Raw genomic sequence first — 21,967 nt, forward strand, 5'->3', positions numbered from 1 at the left:
AGAGGTGGATGAATGTCTTAGTGTGGAGGTGCATTTATGATTAGGACTCCTGTGTAACACATGTTATGATTAGGATTGCAGTTAATTGAAAACTTTATACTCATGATGTTTACTCACATAATGATCTGTAGCCCGCTGATCAGCAAATCTCTCAATGTTCTCCTTCAAGGTGTGAGTATACTTGAAGGTCTCTGCCATCATCACATCACGACTCAACGATTTAGACTACACATGTTGAAACAATATGTTAAATCAAGTAATAATGACATTATTTTTCAAAAACAAAACGAAGTTAATAATAAATTGAAACAAGTGTATTTTGACGACCAGTGTATTTTGACGACCTGGTCGATTCCCTATTAACTCTGTTCGTGAGACGTTAACACTTGAACCTCTCATCAGTCTCATAATGGACGTACAATGCCTTCTTAAGGTCCGGGCGGATGCAAATAATGAGGTGGTCGCGCTACTCACATATGTCATCCATCATCTGCTGCAGTCGCCTAGCCATCCGATGGTCGAAGATTTTCCTGATTATGACATCATGAGTCTTGTCCCATATAAATTTCTCATGCACAAAAAATATTCACCAAATAATTCATCAAAATTAAACACATAATTAAAAAAAATAGAAGATATAAACTAAGTAAGGTTTGAATATTTAGAATTTTTACCGCCCACTTCTGAAACCATCGCTCTCTGGTCTCAGCAAGGATCTTCTTGTGGCTCACCACGGATGGTTGTACATCATCTTGATGAAATTAGTACACTCCTGTGTATAGGCATTGTTATTTGACACAAACCTACCAATGGAAAACTTAAGATTAGTAGTTTATGAAAAATTTATTTAAAGTAATCTGTAAACTTCAATTATATTTAGATTTTTTAGAAGTTTCGGCAGAGTTTCATCTATAACTAGAATGCGCCACAAACTCTATCCATAAAAAAATCACCTAAACAATTCACAAACAAACTAACATGGAATTATATAGCTTAAGCAGCAACATCCATCAAACAATCAAAAATTCTCAAACACTTTCAGTAGTTCAAACCTACTAACCTAAATCAAACTTATCTTAACAACTTAAATCAACTAAAACTAGAAAAATGAGTGCAACTAAATTAAACCAACTAGCTAAAATAGTATGAATATAAAAAACTTAAAACAGTGCTCAAGTTGTCACACCATCAGGCAAAATCATCATAGGTACGATGGGAGGTGGTAGAGGGACATCTGGCTGGGATCCGTGAGAGAATTCTGGCATTGATAAACTACTATTTCATGGTTTATCTTATGCTCAATTGAGTGGATTTTATCAATCTTTCATACACTTCTTCATACAATTCGCATGTTTTACGTTTTCCTTCCTGATTTTGTGCTATGATTGAAAACATGCTTCTTTGGCCTTATATTTGCTAATATTAACCCTCTCTTATTACCATTCGATGCCATGATATGTGTGTTAAGTGATTTTAGAGATTATAGGGTAGGAATGGCTTAGAAGATGGAAAGGAAGCATGCAAAAATGGAAGGATTACAAGAAACTGAAGGAACTGCTAAAGCTGTCCAGCCTGACCTCTTGGTACTAAATCGACCATAACTTGAGCTACAAAGATCCAAATAACGCGGTTCTAGTTGTGTTGGAAAGATAACATACGGGGCTTCACAACGATATATAATTTGCCATAGCTGACCCGAAGCCAGACGACACGAACGCGTGGATCACGCGGACGCGTGACCTGGCAAAAAACCCAATCCGTGCGAACGCGTGGACAACGCTTCCGCGTGACTTTGCAGCGACCTGTACGTACCAGAAATCACTGGGAGAGATTTCTGGGCTGTTTTTGACCTAGTTTTCGGCCCAGAAACGACAGATTAGAGGCTATAAAATGGGGGAATCAATCCATTCATTCATACAAACATACACAACATTCATAATTCACAAATTTTAGGTTTTAAATGTAGTTTTTAGAGAGAGAGGCTCTCTCCTCTCTCTAGGATTTAGGATTAGGATTAGGATTTAGGATTTCTATTATGATTAGGCTACTTCTCTTCAATCACAGGTTCAATGTTCCTTTAATTTATTTTCTACTTTTATTTATTCTATTACTTTAATTGTTATTTATCTTTTCAATTTGGCTTATGAACTTCATATTAGAGTTGATTTCTTTATTTAATATAATTTGAGGTATTTCAGATTTAAGATTTTTTTTCTTTTATTTATGTTACTGCTGCTTCCAATCTGAAGGCTTTTTTTTATTCGAGTAGATTTTCTCCCTTTTTGCTTTGGTTAAGTAATTGGTAACACTTGAGTTATCAGACTCAGCAGCTGATTGAAAATTGGGAATTGCTCATTGATTTGGATCGCTCTAAAGCTAGTCTTTCCACAGGAGTTGACTAGGACTTGAGGATCAAATTGATTGGTCCACTTGACTTTCCTTTATTTAGTAAGGGTTAACTAAGTGGGAGCGATAAACAATTCTCATCACACCTGATAAGGATAACTAGGATAGGATTTCCAGTTCTTATACCTTGCAAGAGATTTTTATAATTATTAATTTATTTTTCTTGTCATTTAAATTACTTGTTCCTTATTTTAAAAACCCAAAAACATATCTTTTTACATAACCAATAATAAATCATACCTCCCTGCAATTCCTTGAGAAGACGACCCGAGGTTTAAATATTTCGGTTATAAATTTTATTGGGTTTTGTTACTTGTGACAACCAAATTTTTGTACGAAAGAATTCTCTGTTGGTTTAGAAACTATACTTACAACGGGAATTTATTTGTGAATTTTTTTACTAGCAAGAATCTGATCGTCAAAATGGCGCCGTTGCCGGGAAATTGCAAACGTGTGCCTTATTATTGGTTATTGTAAATATTTGCTTTTTGCTTGTTTATTTATTTTTATTTTTGTTTTTATTTTTGCCTTTTCGTAAATTAAGAGGTTATTGGTTTTTATTTAGTTATTAAAATTTTCGAAAATAATGTTCCTTGTTCTTTCTTGATTTTCAAATTGTTCTTCGTGTTCATCTTGACCTTCAAGTTGTTCTTGGTTGTTTTCTTCGTTTGGATCTAAAAATTTTAAGTTTGGTGTCATTTTATTGTTTTTCTCTTTCCTCATTACATTCAAAAATATCTTTTCTCTTTATTTTAATTGATTTTTTCGAAAATTAAAAAAAAATTCAGATTTTTATTTTAAAATTTTTATCTTATCTTATCTTAGTTTTAAATTTCAAAATTCAAATCTTTTTCAAAAATCATATCCTTTTCAAAATCTTATCTTATCTTATTTCAAAATCAAATTTCAAATTTCAATATTTAAATTCCAAAATTCAAAATTTAAACCCTTTTCAAATCTTTATCTTATATTGCAGTCAGTGTTTCTAGTTTTAGGAATTTATTTTCATTAATTTTTTTATTAGTTTTTGTTTTTATTTTCTTTTGCTACTATGAATTCTCACACCTCTGGTTTCAATTTTGGTTCTAATGTTGTTGGAAGGAATGGAAGCTATAACAGAAACATACATCAAGGTCGGAACAATCAAAGTTGGAAGGAGCCACGAGGATTTGATCAACCCTTTCGGCAACAACACCTTCCAAGATACCATGGACAACGACCATCCTACAATGCATGCCCAGACATTAGATATGGTGGACCCCTTCGTGACAACCAACATCCACCAAATTACTATGGTCAGGAGCCATTCCGAGGTGCATACCAAGATGATAGATATGGTGGACCCCCTTGTAGTTACCAACAAGCCCCATCATATGCTTATGAACCACCTCCCTAACACACCTTTGAACCACCATACTCACAAGCCCCTTTACACCAACCACCACATGAACCACACTAGAACCACCACCTCAATATTCACCATCTCTATATCCTTATCAAGAAGAACCACCTCCGTATTATGAGCCCTTTCTCCCAACAAATGAACCCTCCTATCCACCCCAATCTCCATTGGATAACAACACACTCATCTCTAATATCATTGGTCTCACCTCTACACTCCAAAATCTTATATCCCGCATGGACCAACCCTCTACCTCTAATATTCAACCCTCAAGTTTCAGTGCGCTTCCTTTTCAACCACATAATAATCTTCCCATCCCATCACCACACTCAATAGAAGATCACCCACATCCATCAATCCAAGAGCAAGATGATCCCAGTTATGCTATTGATATAGAACAAGAAAGAAGGAATCATCTTCACGAATCCATACTTCATAAGAAGCTAGAGGAGGCCCTACAGATAAAGGTAGTGGAGACCCTTGAAGTCGAAGGAGTGGTTGAAGAATTAGTGAAGGAAGACATCAAGGAGGAGTCTAATTTTGTCTTAGGGCAAGAGGAGGCCCAAAATGTGGAGATAGGAGAGACCTTTGAAGATGAAGGAATAGTTGAAAGGAGTTATCATGGAAAGAAAATCATCAAGGATGAGTACGATTTTATACTAAAACAACTGGACAAAGCAGTAATTATTGAAGAGGAAGAAGTGGTTGAAGACTTAGGAGATGCAGAACCTCCATGGGAAAGTCCAGTCATAGAACCTCCTTCCAAGACGTTTGAATTTGATGTTGAAGAGGGTGTACAACCTCTAAGACATATCATGGCTAAAGACTTTGAAGAGGTTGATCAAGAGATGGAGATTAAAGAAGAAGAAGCACAACCTCTCATGCCCTTGGTAAGTAATAAAGAAGAGATTGAATTGGAAGAAAGCTACCAAGAGGAAGAGGTTGAAATTGAAGAAGCTTACAAAGAGGTAGAAGTTGTCAAGGAAGAGCTCAAGGGAATGGAGATTGAAATCACCTTCCCAAAGCTATTGGAGACCTCTCCCCCAAAGCCATTACCATCTAATACAACATTCAAGTGGGTAAAATTCTTATCTTTAACCTTTCCTTTCCCACTTGAATATGGTTTAATTGAGACAGATGGTCAACTTAGAGCTCTTTGTGGCTTTAAGAGTGAGAGGGAGATGGTTAGTGGTTGGCAATACAATCCTAGGCTCACTGTGGTTGGGAGCTCAAAATCTAAATGCAAGGGTTAGTGTAAAGCTCGAATGAATGGGTCTAGTGATGCTCACGGAAACTTGTCTCTCAACAATTTTCCTTCGGCAAGTGTACCGAATTGTCGTCAAGTAAAAACTCACAATAGAGTGAGGTCGAATCCCACAGGGATTGATTGGTCAAGCAACTTTAATTAGAGGAATGTTCTAGTTGAGCGAAGCAGAATTTGGTTTGGGTGTTGCAGGAAATTAAATGGCGAGAAAGTAAATAGCAGAAAATGTAAATGCCGAAAGTAAAGAGCTGAAAGTAAATGGCGGAAGGTAAATTGCAGAATTTAAATGGGAATGGAGAAGATGCTCATAAAAGTAAATTGCAGAAATTAAAGAGAATGGGTAAGATCAGAGATGGGGATTCATTGGGCTTAGGAGATGTTGCATTCTCCGGATCAAGTTCATTTTCATCTCTTCCTCAATCAATGCATTCATTGATCTCCTTGGCAATCTTAAGTGATCGAATTCCAATTCCTTGGCAATTCAATATCTCAAATCTTGATCAATAGCCAATTCCTTGGTCAATTGCTCATGAGAAGAGATGAAGTATGGTCACTGATTATACCACATGAATTCCCAAATCAAGTGTTAGTAGGATTATAGTCACCATATCCAACCAAACCCAATTTGGTCCAACATGAGAAAGCATTTCTAGCATGATCTCTTCATTCCTCTTCCAAGGTTCAGAAGAGATCCAAGTATGAATAGCTTATTTTCCAAGATAACTACCCAATTGGATGAAGATTGAAAGCTTTCTAGTAAAATCAAGAGAAAAGATAGAAGAAGAATAATGAAAACTAGTATTGATCCATCAAATTACAACAAAGCTCCCTAACCCAATGAAAGGGGTTTAGTTGTTCATAGCTCTGGAAATAGAAAACAAAGATGGAGAATACATCATAAAAATTAGAACTAGAAGTGCAGAGAAAGTAAATTATACAGAGAGTAGTTCCCAATTTCCAATCCCCCAAAAAGCTCTTTTTCTAATTCAAAACTACCCCTATATATACTACTCTTCTAATCTTCTAGTTAGTTCTTCAAGTCTTGGATATGGGCCTTTGGATCTTGAGTTTGAAGCAGTTATCTTCTGCAGTGGGCTTAGCTTTACTTGCAGAGAGAAAGTGTGAAGTAGGCAGGGTGTTTAGCTCAGGACGTTAGTGGCGTTAACGTTAAGTGAGAGTGTGGGTTCGAGAACGTTAGTGACAATCACTATTTTCACTAACGTTCCTCACCCAGGGATGGTCCATGTTAACTTCAACGTTAGTGGCACTAACGTGACCACTAATGTTGCCTCTTGGTCCTTCACACACGTTATTGGGACTCACCTTTCCCAATAACATTGAGAGTCTTCCCTTCCCCCTACGTTAGAGTCTATGTTAACTAGGTTAACGTGGCTCTTAACGTAAGCTTGCCAATCCTTCGAGAACGTTAGTGACACTTACCTTTGTCACTAACGTTCCAATGTGCCTCTACTTCCCACGTTAGAGTCTACGTTAACTAGGTTAACGTGGCTTTTAATGTAGCAATGATAGCCATTTCCAACGTTAGTGACAAAGGTGAGTGTCACTAACGTTGGCTCATCCTTCCCTTATCCACGTTAACTTCCACGTTAACTAAGTTAACGTGGGAGTTAACGTTGCTCACATTGGCTCATTCCAACGTTAGTGACAAAGGTGAGTGTCACTAACGTTGGCGATTCTTGCTCCCTCCACGTTAGCTTCCACGTTAACTAAGTTAACGTGGGAGTTAATGTGGCTCATTGTGGCTTAGCTCAACGTTAGTGACAAAGGTAAGTGTCACTAACGTTGGTTTCTCTTTTGCTTCTCAACGTTAGAGTCCACGTTAACTGAGTTAACGTGGCTCTTAACGTGGCCAATTGTGAGCTTGGTCCAACGTTAGTGACAAAGGTAAGTGTCACTAACGTTGGCTTCATTTCTTTCTTCCACGTTAGAGCTCACGTTAGCTTAGTTAACGTGACTCTTAACGCGGGCTATTATGGCTTCGAGGGCGTTATTGGCGATTACTTTTCTCATTAACTTTGCAAGTTAGCTCCCATTCCACGTTAGAGGTCACGTTAGTTAGACTAACGTGGCTGCTAACTTGGTTCTTCCTTGCTTCCTTTCTCCTGAAATCAAGCAATAAAGTGCATCAAAGCTCTAGTCCCAGTCATGGGAAATGCATCATCCAATTTGTCATTAAATTCATGCAAAATCCTCATGAAATCATGTAAAGTGCACAATGTATTCTTGAATCAAGATGTAAGTGAAATTCTACCCAAAACTTGCTTATTCCCTAAGAAAATGCATGAAACTACCCTAAAAACAATAAAGAAAAGGTCACTGAAACTGGCCAAAATGCCCTGACATCATCTAGGAGGATGTTTGGGTGCCTAAATGAGAATTCTAAGGCTGAACCACCCAGATGGAATCATCATGATCCACTTGAAGACGGGTATAGAAACAAGATTTGGGATCCGGGAATATATGAGGATCAAATTTGGGAGATCAAAGCTTGTGAAGAACTCCATCAAAGCTTGAAAATTTTACTTGGTATTGATAGAGCTTATTGGAATTCCAAGCATTGGTGGAAGTTTCAAGACGAGTTCAAGCACAAGCCACCATGACAAGGAGCTCACCAAATGTCCAACTTAAGGACTTTAACTAAAAGTGCTAGGTGGGAGACAACCCACCATGGTATGATCGTTCCGTTTCAGTCTTAGTTTTATTTTAATTTATTCTATTTTTGTTTTTGTTAATGACTCTTCTCATAATCTCTGCATATAGCTGCATATAGTCTGCATTCACATTTGCATTCGCATTCTACAAAAAAAAATGCAAGCGACGCATCAGCGTCGCTGACGCGTCCGCGTCATAGTGCATTAGAAACTAAGAAAAAGAGAAGCAGAGAGTCACACGAAAGCGTGGCTGGAAGCGTGCCTTAGGCACAAATATGCCCACGTGACCGCGTCGCTGACGCGCTTGCGTTGTTTGCGAAATAGCCTCCCCATGTGTCCGCGTCACCCACGCGACCGCGTCACCGTGCAAAATCGACGTAAATGGGTATATGGTAGAGACTTATGGTGGAGTAGGGCTGGAATGGTACTGGAAGCACAAGCCCTATCACGCGAACGCGTGTCCCACGCGTCTGCATCGTTTTTCAAAAGATGGCCATTCACGCGATCGCGTTGCCCACACGCACGCATCACCTTGAATTTTGGCAATGAGAGTATGAAACAGAGAGTTGTGCGAACACGAGGCTGCTCTCGCGCCAATAGCACAAATCAGGTCACGCGTCTGCGTCCCTGACGCGTCCGCGTCACCTGAAAATAGCGCCAACCACACGAACGCGTGCACCACGCGTCCGCGTCGCAAGCGTCGCACAGTTTATCCAAATCAGCGCCAGAATTCCTATCTTTTCTTCTCCAACCCTAGTTATCTTTCTATTATCATTCTTTCTTCTTTCTTCTATCTTTTCTTATTCTTTCTTCTTCCTTTCTTACTTTCTTCTTCTTCTTCATCCCTTTAACTTCTCATCCTTCTTCACTTTCATTCTATTTTACTTAATTTATTTACATATTTTCATTCATTGCATTTTAACTGTATGCATGTTTTTATTTTCTTTTCTGTGTTTATTATTTTTCTATTGGTGTTAAATGTTCTTATTCCACTGTTGCATTTCTATTGCTTTCTTTTGGTGCTTAGTGACTTGTTTTCCACTATTGGGTATTATTATTCATAAGTCAATGCTAATCTTTTATGATACTTGTATTCCATTTGTATTGCTATGCACTTACATTATCTTTCATTACCCACACTCCTCCCTTTTGTTGTAAATTTTGCACCATTGGTATGCCATGTGCTTCTATTATTTTCTCACTTGCATGTTGTAACTACCATGTAATTGAGACCCTCATTATTTGGCATTAACCCACCTATACTTTATTTGTTTTCTTATCTTTATTTTTGGGTTACTTTTCTTCTTTTTTCTCTTCTTTCAGGATGGCCACCGAGAAAGGGAAAGAGAAACTTCTATATGGGGCAACAGACAAGTCCATCTGCACAATCTCTAGAGAAAAGCGTCAGTTGGAGCCACCCATCCACCTGCACTTCTCAGCATGTACCGAGGACGGTGCAATCTTTAAGTGTGGGGAGGTCGATACCGATCTTCTTGGGTTAGTACCTTCCTGTCTCAACACCAATGTTTTATTTTCTTTGTTTGTTCATTGTTGCATTTACATGTTTGATTGCATGTTTGCTTGATTTTGTGCATATTTTACCACTACTTGGTTAAAGTAATATTTTCTTTTTTAAGAAACTTTTTATAGCATTTCACTAATTTGAATTAAAATTTTTATTGAACTCGTTTGAAGAAATATTATACTGAAACATGGTTTAGAGCTCGAACACATAAAACCTGTGAGATTTTGAGCCTATTTGATTGGTTGCATTTTACCAACCAATATTTTATTTTTGGTGTGTGTTGTTCTCTCTAAAATTGTGATCTTTGTCTTGCTTAATTCTATATTTCCATGGTTTGATGTATGCATGCACTTATATGATTGAGGCCTTTGTTTCACTGAGCTTACATACCCATATGGCCTTACCCTTTCATTATCCTTTGCAAACCAATGTTGAGCCTATTATACCCCTTTATTCTTTACTTTAGCTCATCACTAACTCTAAGCGAAAAACAATAATGTCCTTAATTTGAATCCTTAGTTAGCTTAGACTAGTGAGAATGCTCACGAATTAAGTGTGGGGAAGTTGGGTTTGAAAATATTTGGTTTGAGAATTGGGTGTTATATATCTTTATCAAAATGTGAAAGAAATATTTTAGGACATGTTCATGCATTCAATACCTTAATCATATGCATTGAAAAAGAAAAAAATTATTAAGAAAAGAAAAATAAAAAAAAGAAGAAAAATAAAAAAAGAAAAGAAAAAGAGCAAATAAATAAAAAGGGGACAAAATGCCCCAAAGTAAATGGTGAAAGCCAGGGACGGATCCAGAAATAGTATCATAGGGGGCCAATAACATATATAATATTAAAAAATTATATAAAAAAATTATATAATATAAAATGCATTATAAAAATATAATGATAGAGAATATATTTTAAAGTACAAAAAATATGTATGTACTTTTTATTAACGAAATGGTCGATTCTTCGTTTCAAAAATTCATCGATAATAGAATTTGTGTCAAATTTTTCAGCAATTTTCTTTTCAATATAATTAAAAGACAATTAGTAAGAAATTTATCTTTTATTTTGTTTCTGAATTATTCTTCACAATATTCATAGCTGAAAAAGAACTCTCAGTTGTAGTAGTTGAAACAGAGAAAATTAATACCAAATGAATCAAGAAGGACGCTCATAAGAAGAAAAAAAATCTATTTTATGGGATTTAAAAAATTTTATTTAATTAAAAAATATTAGTAATAATATCTTTTTATTTTTTTAATATTATTACTTACTTTTTAAATATTAGAAATCATTAATATTTAGGTTAGACTGGACTTTTATTTATATTAGATTAAATATTAAATAGATTTTTAAAAAATTAAATCATACTTAATAACTTATTACTATTAATCTTTTTTTAAAAAAGTTGGGGGGCCGAGGCCTCCACTCGCCCCCCCGTAAGTCCGTCCATGGTGAAAGCAATGCATATGTACTGTACTCAAAATTAGAATGCATGAATATGTGGAAAACATGGCTAATGGATAGTTAGATGTGGTATTATGATTACATTGATTGTCTAAATTTAGGTGGAAAGTTTAAGTTAATTAAGGATTCAGATTTTAGTCCACTTGGCCAAATACAATCCTACCTTGACCCTAGCCCCATTACAACCCTTAAAAGACCTCTTGATATGTGTATTTATACATTAAATTTTTTTTATTGGTAGAAGAAGAGCAAGCCTTAGAAAGCAAGGTTAGTAGAGAATTGAGAGAATCGAACCTTAAACACCTAAGTGATTAGAGTGCATACACTTCCAGCGAGGGTTCGATGCTCGATTCTTTGTTCCCGGCTTTTATGAGCTATTTTCTTCTGCAAGTTTACTTGTACTTTATTTTATGATTTGAATTAGTGAAATTTCGTTCATATTTGTTCTTAAAATATTTATTTACTTTTAACCAAGTAGGTAAAAACATCTTAGCATGTAGTTGCATTCACATAGATAGGTTGCATTTCATACATTCTACCATTCCTCTTCACTCTCTTATAGCTTCTCTTGAGCTTAGCATGAGGACATGCTAATGTTTAAGTGTGGGGAGGTTGATAAACCACTATTTCATGGTTTATCTTGTGCTCAATTGAGTGGATTTTATCAATCTTTCATACACTTCTTCATACAATTTGCATGTTTTACGTTTTCCTTCCTAATTTTGTGCTATGATTGAAAACATGCTTCTTTGGCCTTATATTTGCTAATATTAATCCTCTCTTATTACCATTCGATGCCATGATATGTGTGTTAAGTGATTTCAGAGATTATAGGGCAGGAATGGCTTAGAGGATGGAAAGGAAGCATGCAAAATGGAAGGAATACAAGAAACTGAAGTAACTGCTAAAGCTGTCCAGCCTGACCTCTTGGTACTAAATCGACCATAACATGAGCTACAGAGATTCAAATGACGTGGTTCTAGTTGCGTTGGAAAGCTAACATCCGAGGCTTTGCAACGATATATAATTTTCTATAGCTGACCTGAAGCCAGATGACGCGAACGCGTGGATCACGCTGACGCGTGACCTGGCAAAAAACCCAATCCGCGCGAACGCGTGGACGACGCTTTCGTGTGACTTTGCAGTGACCTGTACGTACCAGGGCAATTTCTGGGCTGTTTTTGACCCAGTTTTTGGCACAGAAAACACAGATTAGAGGCTATAAAGTGGGGGAATCAATCCATTCATTCATACAAACATACACAACATTCATAATTCACAAATTTTAGGTTTTAGATGTAATTTTTAGAGAGAGAGGCTCTCTCCTCTCTCTTAGGATTTAGGATTAGGATTAGGATTTAGGATTTCTATTATGATTAGGCTACTTCTCTTCAATCACAGGTTCAATGTTCCTTTAATTTATTTTCTACTTTTATTTATTCTATTACTTTAATTGTTATTTATCTTTTCAATTTGGCTTATGAACTTTATATTAGAGTTGATTACTTTATTTAATATAATTTGAGGTATTTCAGATTTAAGATTTCTTTCTTTTATTTATGTTACTGCTGCTTCCAATCTGAAGGCTTTTTTTATTCGAATAGATTTTCTCCCTTTTTGCTTTGGTTAAGTAATTGATAACACTTGGGTTATCAGACTTAGCAGTTGATTGAAAATTGGGAATCGCTGATTGATTTAGATCGCTCTAAAGCTAGTCTTTCCACAGGAGTTGACTAGGACTTGAGGATCAAATTGATTGGTCCACTTGACTTTTCTTTATTTAGTAAGGGTTAACTAAATGGGAGCGATAAACAATTCTCATCACACCTGATAAGGATAACTAGGATAGGATTTCCAGTTCTTATACCTTGAAAGAGATTTTTATAATTATTAATTTATTTTTCTTGTCATTTAAATTACTTGTTTTTTATTTTAAAAACCCAAAAACATATCTTTTTACATAACCAATAATAAATCATACCTCCCTGCAATTTCTTGAGAAGATGACCCGAGGTTTAAATACTTCGGTTATAAATTTTATTGGGTTTTGTTACTTGTGACAACCAAATTTTTGTACGAAAGGATTCTCTGTTGGTTTAAAAACTATACTTACAACGGGAATTTATTTTGGAATTTCTTTACTAGCAAGAATCCGATCGTCAGGCACCGTGGTATCTGTCGTTGGAGGCATCATCGTTGAAATAGTGGGCTACTAAGTGGACGGAGGTGGTAGAAGAGTTCACTCTGGTGAAGCAGTTGGACGACTTCATAATTGCAGGGGTGGCACAGCAGAAGGAGCCAAGTAATTAGGGTTAGAGACCATGAAGAATGACTAATCCTGTGCACCCATTGCCTGTGATGTCCCAGGGGTAGTCAGAGTAGAAGGCAAGGAACGAGAAGTCCCAGGGATACTAGTAAACACCCACCCTCTACCACGACCACAAGGCTGATTTGTTACACCTCTACCTGTCGTCATGTCTGCAAAGAGCATACCAATTAAATTCAAATTTGCATCCATTACATTTTACTAAAACTTTCCAAAATATAATTCTTTACTTAGAATTAATCAAATTAAAATTTCATAGAATCTTATCAAATCAAATTTGCAACAACAATTCCCATCATTCCTATTTTTCAATTTCATTCAAAATTTTATAAAAATTTCGACAACCCCCCTAAAATTCAGATTTCTCCATCCTTCAAGGGTTCCATCTAAACCAAATATCTCTCATCCGTACTCAACTTTTCAAATATCAAATAATTTAGTCAACATAAATTTACTTAGTTTGTTATTTTTAATTGTCTTTAAGTTATTAACTTTTTCAATCATTAAGGCAACAAACAAGGGTTCAAATCCTAATCCACCCACCAAGAGGCTTCAAGCATTGTTACTAATAAATTTTATTATTAGAGCTATTAATCCCTTTTTAATCTTTAATCAACTTTGACTCAATCATTTACACAAATTTCAATATTCAAAATTAGATTAATGAAATCTTTATTGAAGATAATCAAGTCATAAAACATTAATCAACTAAAAAACCTAAATTATAATACTAATTAACAACTAAAACCAAAATTTATCCTAAATTTAACTAAAACAAAAAGGAAAATTAATTAGAAAATGATGATGTTACTAGAGAAAGGAAACAGGTGGCTGGAGTTGGTTGTTGGTGGTCGCCAGAATGTCAACAACTGTTGTTGGAGGCAGATGGAGCAACGATGGTAGCAGCAACAGTGGCGACGGTAGAATGCTAGTGGTGGCCGACGCTACGGGAGCGGCCTGGTAAAGATTATTGGCAGTATAGAGAGAGAGAGAGAGAGAGAGAGAGAGAGAGAGAGAGAGAGAGAGAGAGAGAGAGAGAGAATTCGAAATGAGGGGGAGGAGGGTTCACGGTTCAAATTTAGAGCACGATTACTGTTGGATTTACCACGGATTAATCCGCCGGTAAAGCTTCACGGGTGCTCCAAAACGCAAGGTTTCACTAATCAAGTTACCGTCGGATTTATATAGATCCGATGGTAATCCTTGCACCAATTAATCTTTTTTCCCTCTAATTATTACCGGCAAATTTACTATTGAAAAACGAATTCAACGGTAATTTTTTTACCTGACGAATTTATTGCCAAATCTGCCGATAAATTCAACGCTAACATCTGCCGCTAAATCTGACGATATTCAGCAGTTTTCTTGTAGTGTATTTTAAAAGTTATTTTTTGTTTAATTTACCAAATAGAAATTACAAATTTTAGAAAGTTTTTTTTTTCAAAAATCAACTTTAATAAGTTATTTTCGAAAAGCAAAATTTTTATTCTTCAATTTTTATGCTATTAGTAAATCAAATTATTTTTACTTGTTAACAAGGTAGATGGTTATGAGAAATAAAATAAACATTAAAAATTAAAACTTTTATCATCAAGCTTAAGCATGATTATATTGTATCATGCATTAATAATTAGATTTAAAATTTATTTTGATAAATTTTTCTTCTTTTAATATTATGACAATTAAAACAAGTTAGGAAACAGATATCTTTCATCTTGTATTCTTGTTAGTTACCTATTCTAACATTGAAAATTTGATTAGATACAAGGGAAAGGACAAGTTGAGCACGCGCATAGTTTTTACTGCAATTACAATAATGTAGGCGTGGTGTCTTTTCATAAGTTAGGTTTTCGCTTATCAACGCGATTCTTAAGAAGCATGGTTGTTTGTTACATTATTTAGAGGTAACTTTAGCCCCACCTTATTGGATTTTTTTTAAATAAATATTTTGAATATTTTATTACCAATATATATATAATTTGGATAAAATTTATGTTTTTATATTTTATTATTTATTTAGTATAAATAAATTAATTATGAGTATATCTTGTAAGGTCCCACATCAGTTGGGGAGAGGAACGAAGCATGCCTTCTAAGAGTGTGGATACCTCTCCCTAGCATGATGCATTTTGACGAGTGATGTGGGGAGCTTCGGCTATAATCCCTATCCTCAAAGGCAAAACCGTGAGGTCTTGTGTGCCAAAGCAGACAATATCGTGCTAGCAGGTGGTCTGGACTGTTACAGATGGTATCAGAGCCGAAGCCCGGATCGATGTGCTAGTGAGGGCGCTGGGCTCCCTTAGGGGGTGGATTGTAAGGTCCCATATCGGTTAAGGACGGGAACGAATCATGCCTTATAAGGGTGTGGATACCTCTCCCTAGCATGACGCATTTTGACAAGTGAGTGTAGGGGGTTTCAGCTATCATCCCTATCATCAAAGGCAAAACCGTGAGGCCTTGTGTACCAAAGCGAACAATATCGTGCTAGCGGATGGTCTGGGCTGTTACAGATGGTATCAGAGCCAGGTCCCGAATCGATGTGCCAGCGAGGGCGCTGGGCTCCCTTAGAGGGTGGATTGTAAGGCCCCACATCGGTTGGGGAGGGGAACGAAGCATGCCTTATAAGGGTGTGGATAACTCTCCCTAGCATGACGTGTTTTGACAAGTGAGTGTGGGGGGTTTCGGCTATCATCCCTATCATCAAAGGCAAAACCGTGAGACCTTATGTGCCAAAAGCGGACAATATCGTGCTAGCGGGTGGTCTGGGCTGTTACACATTTCATATTAAGGAGATAAGCACTAATTTCAAAATAAATTGACTTACTCCACGTATTTGTAAACGAGATCTATTTATAATTAATTCGTTTATACTATAAATTAGATATGTGTATATAAGTATAAAAATATTAATAATTTAATTTAGATCGATTTTTAAAAAATTGATATATTTTATTACTATTTAGATCCAATGAAATATTAATAAATGTTATAGTTCCATCATTAAATTTGAAAAAATTCAAATATAAGAACAGTTATAGAAATTGTGTTTGTTTTGTTAGCGCCAAAATCCTCTCCCACTGCATGCATGTTTCATGTTTTCTAATTTCTCATGTTTTACGTTTCTACTAAACAAAGGATTCGATGGTCTCAGAACGTTTGGACTATTAAATAGTCCCATAACAAAACATGTTTTTTAAGTTTTTTAGTAACTACTAAATAGTCTTTATCTAATTTTAATTACATATTAATCCTTTATATATTATTTAATTATAAAATCTATTTTTTATTTTATAAATTATTATTTTATTATTCATCTATCATGTTTATTAATAATCAAAAACAAAAACAATAACAATATTAGATCTTCTATTAATTGTAATAATCTTTTTGGCAATTCTAATCGATTAAAATTTTATCCTTGATCTGTTACATCCGTATAGGGTTGTGAAATCGTGTTTCTAAGAAAATCAATCGATTGGATTCACAAAACAATCCATTGAATGTCAGGTTTCCCATAATTCAATCGATTGGAATTGATACACAATCGATTGAATTTTGTGAGACTTGTGGGCTTTCTCTTATTCAATCGATTGTTGGTGTTACCCAATCGATTCAACTCATGTCTAGCAATATGGGTTTTCACAATTCAATCGATTAGTTGTGTTACCCAATCGATTGACTTACTCTATTATAATGATATACCAAAATCTACTCGATCGGAATCATAATACAATCGATTCAAGTTTGCACGGATTAATGGTATTTTCAAATTCAATCGATTGGTATTATAATACAATCGATTGAAATGTGACGTGAATAAGGTTTTTTTTTCTGCATTCAATCGATTGGTGTTATAATACAATCGATTGAATTTTCATCTGCCCTATATATTATGCCAGATAAACTATCTGTGTTCAGCTTCCCTCCATTTCTGCATAACCTCTTTTCTCTCTCTAAATCCAGAAAGCTTCTCTTTTCATCTTCTCCAATCTCATCAACACCGGTTTCGAACCACATACATATTATTAAACCTCATCCAAATTTTTACAAAACCCACCGAACCAATATCCCCAAAATGGCCAGAACTAAAAACGCAAAGAGAGCTAGGGTTGAGGGTGAAAGTTCTACATCCGCTAGACTAGTTGCTTCATCCCATTACATGGCAAGGTGGTTGCTGTCTTCGAGAGCATTGAATAACTATGTGGAAAAGTTTAAGTCAAGGGCAATTGTTCCTCCCAGGTATATAACAGCCGATTTCATTCATGGTAGACATTATAATTTGGTCTGGAATGCTTTGCAAACACAGCACTTGACTAAATTTGTACAAACTAAGGATGAATATTATCCCCACTTGATTAGGACTATTTATAGTACTTTAAATTATGTTGTTCTTGAAAGTGATGAAGAAGATGAGGAAGTAATGCCGCTGATTGAGTTTGATTTAGGATCACAGCATTATAGAGTTATTTTGGAACAATTAGATAAACAATGAAATTTAGTTTCTCACGTGGCAAAATTTATTAGAGGTATTGCGACAAATGAGGAATGAGGTCAATATGATAGATTGGTTGGTTTGCAGAGTTTGTAGTATGAGGATTCACACATAGATGCTAGAGGTAATATAAGTTGCAGTGGTTTGGGTAATGAGCAGCGTATATTGATGTATTTGTTTTCATACATGTTGATTCCAAGAAAACATAATCACGGAATCTTGTTTAATGAAGATATTCTAGTGCTTTGGGCTATGGTGACCGTAAAGGAGATAAACTAACCTTATTTTATGGTTCATCATATGCTTGAAATGAAGAGCGAAAAATTAAGTGTTAGTTCAGGATATGCTTGCCAATGGACCAAGATTTTCAAATGGCTTAGAATTGACTTGAGTGAAGAGAAAAGTATCATCTTGAGTAATGTAGCGAAGATTGATGACAGCACTCTAAGAAAAATGGGAAGAAATCCGGATGCCCAAGAACCTCAGGCACAAGGACAACCACAAGACCCTGAGGTGCAAGCACAATCCCAGGAATCCCAGCACCACCGCCTCCTTTGCCAACAATATGAGATTTGATGGATGAATTGCGAAGCATAAGATTATACATTGACGAACAATTTGCTGAGATGAGGCAGCATCAGGACAGGCAAACTCAAGCTACTAATCATTAAGGGGAAGCAATTGATCCTCTATACACTAATCTAGGCATTACAGACCCAAGGGACATCATTCCAAGGCGTGGAAATTGAAAGGGCTTGTAAACATTTAAATTGTTCTTAAAATCAATTGAGATATGCAATCAATCGATTGAAGTAGAAAACTAATCGATTGAAGAATGCGTGAAATCCACTATGGTATGCATTCAATCGATTGTTTTATGCATGAAATTGATTGAAGTATCTTCAATTATGTATTCAATCGATTGGTTAAAGCTTGAACACATGTGTAGTGCTATTCAACTAGATTCCTCTAGTTTTCCTTGATAGTTTCAATCGATTGTTTTGTTCCTGTTTTTGTTTTCCTATTAGTGACCTGTCCATCACCATCATCATCATCATCATCATCATCATCATCATCATTGTTATTATTATTATCAGATTTTAAGTATTTATCGACTTAAAATAATTATAGATAAGATATAATCATATTAATTTAAAACTCACTTGGTTAAATTTTAAAATAAAAATCAAGATAAAATTTAATTTATATTTGATTTTAACTAAAGATAAGATAACATGATGATTTTTAGGATTGCATACTTAGTTTAAAAATTAAAAAATAGATAGAATTGAAATTTAACTACCTTTATATATATATTCCCTTAGCTCACTCCAACTAACTTTTTATACTTTGACAAATTATTTCAAATATTGATCATTCAACTAATTTTAATCATACAATATTCTTCAATTGATATCAATCATGGATATTCCTCCTAACAAGGATTTAGTGCCCAATCATGAATATTCTTCGGTTCGGTATACATATCGCCATCAACTAAACCATTAGCTTCCTCTTCCATAACGTTGTTGTCAATGTCCTTTTGCCAAAGATATGTTGTCTTTTTATGTCCTTCCATTTGAGAAATACTACAACGTTGCCGCTTCTTCTTAGATGGTTGTCTAAACTTACATTGGTTTGATACACATACGGATTGCTACTTTTAGCTACACCTGACTGAGGTTGCTTACTGCCTTCGTCTGCTGCCTTGTAAGATGAATACAATCCCATAATAATGTCACGTGTCTCTTCAAATCTTTCTGGGATTTTAGCTGCAACAATGGCTAATTGTTTAGAAAACTCCATTAAGGCACTTTGATGACTAATAACAACAGCATCCCTGGTGAACCCACTTGCATCATTGAGTGCTGATTTCACCTTCTTTGTCCATCTATCCAACACTAATGACCGGGAAATCTCACAATGTCTCTGTCAACCAAAACTTTCACAATATGTTCACAAGGAATTCCAAATGACTCCATTCTTAAACAATAACACATGAAGATAATTTCTTCTTGACGAAATTCAATAGTCTACAGAAAATTGGGTCTCCCATGCTTACACACAATGTACTTTAAGCAATCATCGTGATTCTCTACGTTTAGCACCTGCATTGATCCAACTCTAGAAAGAAATGGCCGAAACAATAGAAATATCTCATGAGTGTATACCTCAGTAGCTAATCTCTCTAGAAACTCTATATAAGTCTGCATGACGGGCACCCCACGTGTAGATTCATAATCAGCATTAAATTTTTTAAAGCGCAAGTGTGCAATACACCTTTGAAAATGCTCTACAAAACTTGTCAAATCATACCGTGACCCCACATATCTTGCCACAACTAAGTGTAAACCTTCATATCTTGAGGTAGTTCTAAAGCCAGCAAAAAAAATTACCTCTTATATATGCAGTAGCACACATATGCTTCTCTTTATACATGTTGTTCACCCACAGCTTATCCTCAAAGCCAAATTCTTCAATAAGCTGAACCCATTTCCGCTTAAACACGAGAATCTCGTAGTCTCCTAACATGATTTTCTTGAATTTAGATGTAAATGATGGATTTTCAACATTACTAGTCGCATTTTGAATAAGGTGCCAAGCGCATAATCTATGTCTGACTTCGAAAAATACATCTCTTACTGCATTCCTAATCGCCATGGCCCCATCAATTATTATTGAGGCCGGGGTCTTACCCTTCATTGCAAACATGAGCTGACGCATGAGCCAAATATATGTATCAGTAGTTTTGTCCACAATTAACGCAGCAGAAAAAACAATTGTTTAGTTGTGGTGGTTAACCCTGCTGAATATGACTAATGGACAACTATACTTATTCTTCTTGTACGTGGCATCAAAAGCAATAACATCCCCAAAGCATTGGTAGTCTAGTTGGCTATTTCCATCATACCAGAACAAGTTACGAAACAAACCTCTTGAATCATGACATGCCTTGAAATATAATTGTGGATCCTTCAACCGCATATCCTCCAACTTCTTCAACACTCGAGCTGCATTACCAGAAACTTGACGCCTTTGCCTTGCAAACTCATTGTACATATCTCTGGGACCATAATCAATAAATTCATACCCGTCTGCTTGACTAGCTAGAAGACCAAATATCTGTGAAGTGCTAATCCTGAACTTTAGCATGTTCATCATTTGCATAATATCTGCCTCTGACATTTTTCTATGGGCAGGCAATATAGCACTGAATTGTGTATCCAATAGAACATGGTTGTGTTCGTCAGAGAAATAAAAGATATGCCACCTTCCAGTTTCAGGTACAAAACATCCGTTCGGGCTTCACACCCAGTTCTTGTTTCCAATCTAGGCTCCTTGCTTTTTTTTCCATCGTATAATACTTCTCCTCCCTGAATCTTGCCTATGACATACAAAATTTTGTTTGTAAACCTCGCCAATACTATTCTTGAAAGTCTTACTCTTCCTTGCACTAAAGCCCTTTGACTTTGTGTACTTTAGATAAAAATCAAATGCAAGCTGCAAAGTAGAAAAGTGATATTTACTAATTTCCTCCACACAATTTCACTGAAATTCAAAATTGTAATGTCTTGCACGGAGTCAACCGCATAAGCAACTTCAAGGGTATCTTCTGACGGATCAGATTCAGAAAAATACACTCCCTTAGTAAATTCATCTCTGAAATCTTGTTCGGATTCATTTTGTTCATCCATCATATCTTGGTCACAAACTAGCTCTTCTTGTTGGTTAATGTCATCGTCCTCCTGGCTCATCCATCTCAATGTTCCTAAATATATCTGACATCTTAAAAATATCCAATAAAAAAAATTTCAGTACACTACGTCTTATAACATCAAAAAAACTAAATAGCTTCCAATATTACATCAATGTCCTAAATCCAAAACGATTACATAAATGAGTCGTTTTGCCATATAACTATGTAAATCAAAGCAAACAAATTCGATTTACACTCATTCTATTTATTTATTGGTATAAAATGAGATAACTACATAAATTTTGAATAAAATATACTAATTAGGTTATCTTTTTAATTATATTTTTATTAACAATTTTTATTTTAATAATATATTTAATACAAATGTTTTATATATACACATATAATGGTTACATACTAGTACATTTTTTTATTCTAAAAGAAAATTAAAAAAAATAAAAAATACTGAAAAACTGCTGCTATTTTTAAAATTTTTTTTTAAGAAACACAAATCACGTATCCAATGAAAGTGTTTGAATTGCTAGACTTAGTAGTTAAATATTTAATATTTAAAATATTATTATTTTGAGTAATATTTAATAATTTTTTTAAAGGTGAGTACCCGTGATATAATTCGTAGCTAGTTGCTTCAATTTAGAGATTTGATAAAATGTTAATTGATTCGATTTGCTATGACGCTCAACCTATTCCATA

At 35.3% G+C, this 21,967-nt stretch overlaps 1 protein-coding gene across 1 annotated transcript; it reads right to left on the reverse strand.

Moving 5' to 3' along the window:
- Positions 1-81: 81 nt before the first annotated feature.
- Positions 82-20,742, reverse strand: LOC107607373 (protein FAR1-RELATED SEQUENCE 5-like). The gene is made up of 5 exons (XM_016309339.1): positions 20,359-20,742; positions 19,953-20,271; positions 19,728-19,849; positions 19,189-19,485; positions 82-225 (listed from the first exon to the last, which is right to left on the reverse strand). Exons 1-5 carry the CDS (start codon positions 20,740-20,742, stop codon positions 82-84), a joined length of 1,266 nt encoding a protein of 421 aa, XP_016164825.1.
- Between the last annotated feature and the right edge of the window lie 1,225 nt (positions 20,743-21,967).

Source organism: Arachis ipaensis, chromosome B1 (genome assembly GCF_059453495.1).
Source record: "Arachis ipaensis isolate K30076 ecotype BB chromosome B1, ASM5945349v1, whole genome shotgun sequence".
NCBI classification, from domain to species: domain Eukaryota; kingdom Viridiplantae; phylum Streptophyta; class Magnoliopsida; order Fabales; family Fabaceae; genus Arachis; species Arachis ipaensis.

What these genes read in the sequence shown, in the direction of transcription:
- LOC107607373 (XM_016309339.1), bottom strand. Translation starts at nt 20,742, where the DNA reads ATGTCAGAGGCAGATATTATGCAAATGATGAACATGCTAAAGTTCAGG. An exon ending in CATTAGTCATATTCAGCAGG is followed by an intron (nt 20,272 to 20,358) that starts GTTAACCACCAC and finishes CTCATGCGTCAG; the next exon opens with CTCATGTTTGCAATGAAGGG. An exon ending in TGCTACTGCATATATAAGAG is followed by an intron (nt 19,850 to 19,952) that starts GTAATTTTTTTT and finishes CAAGTTTTGTAG; the next exon opens with AGCATTTTCAAAGGTGTATT.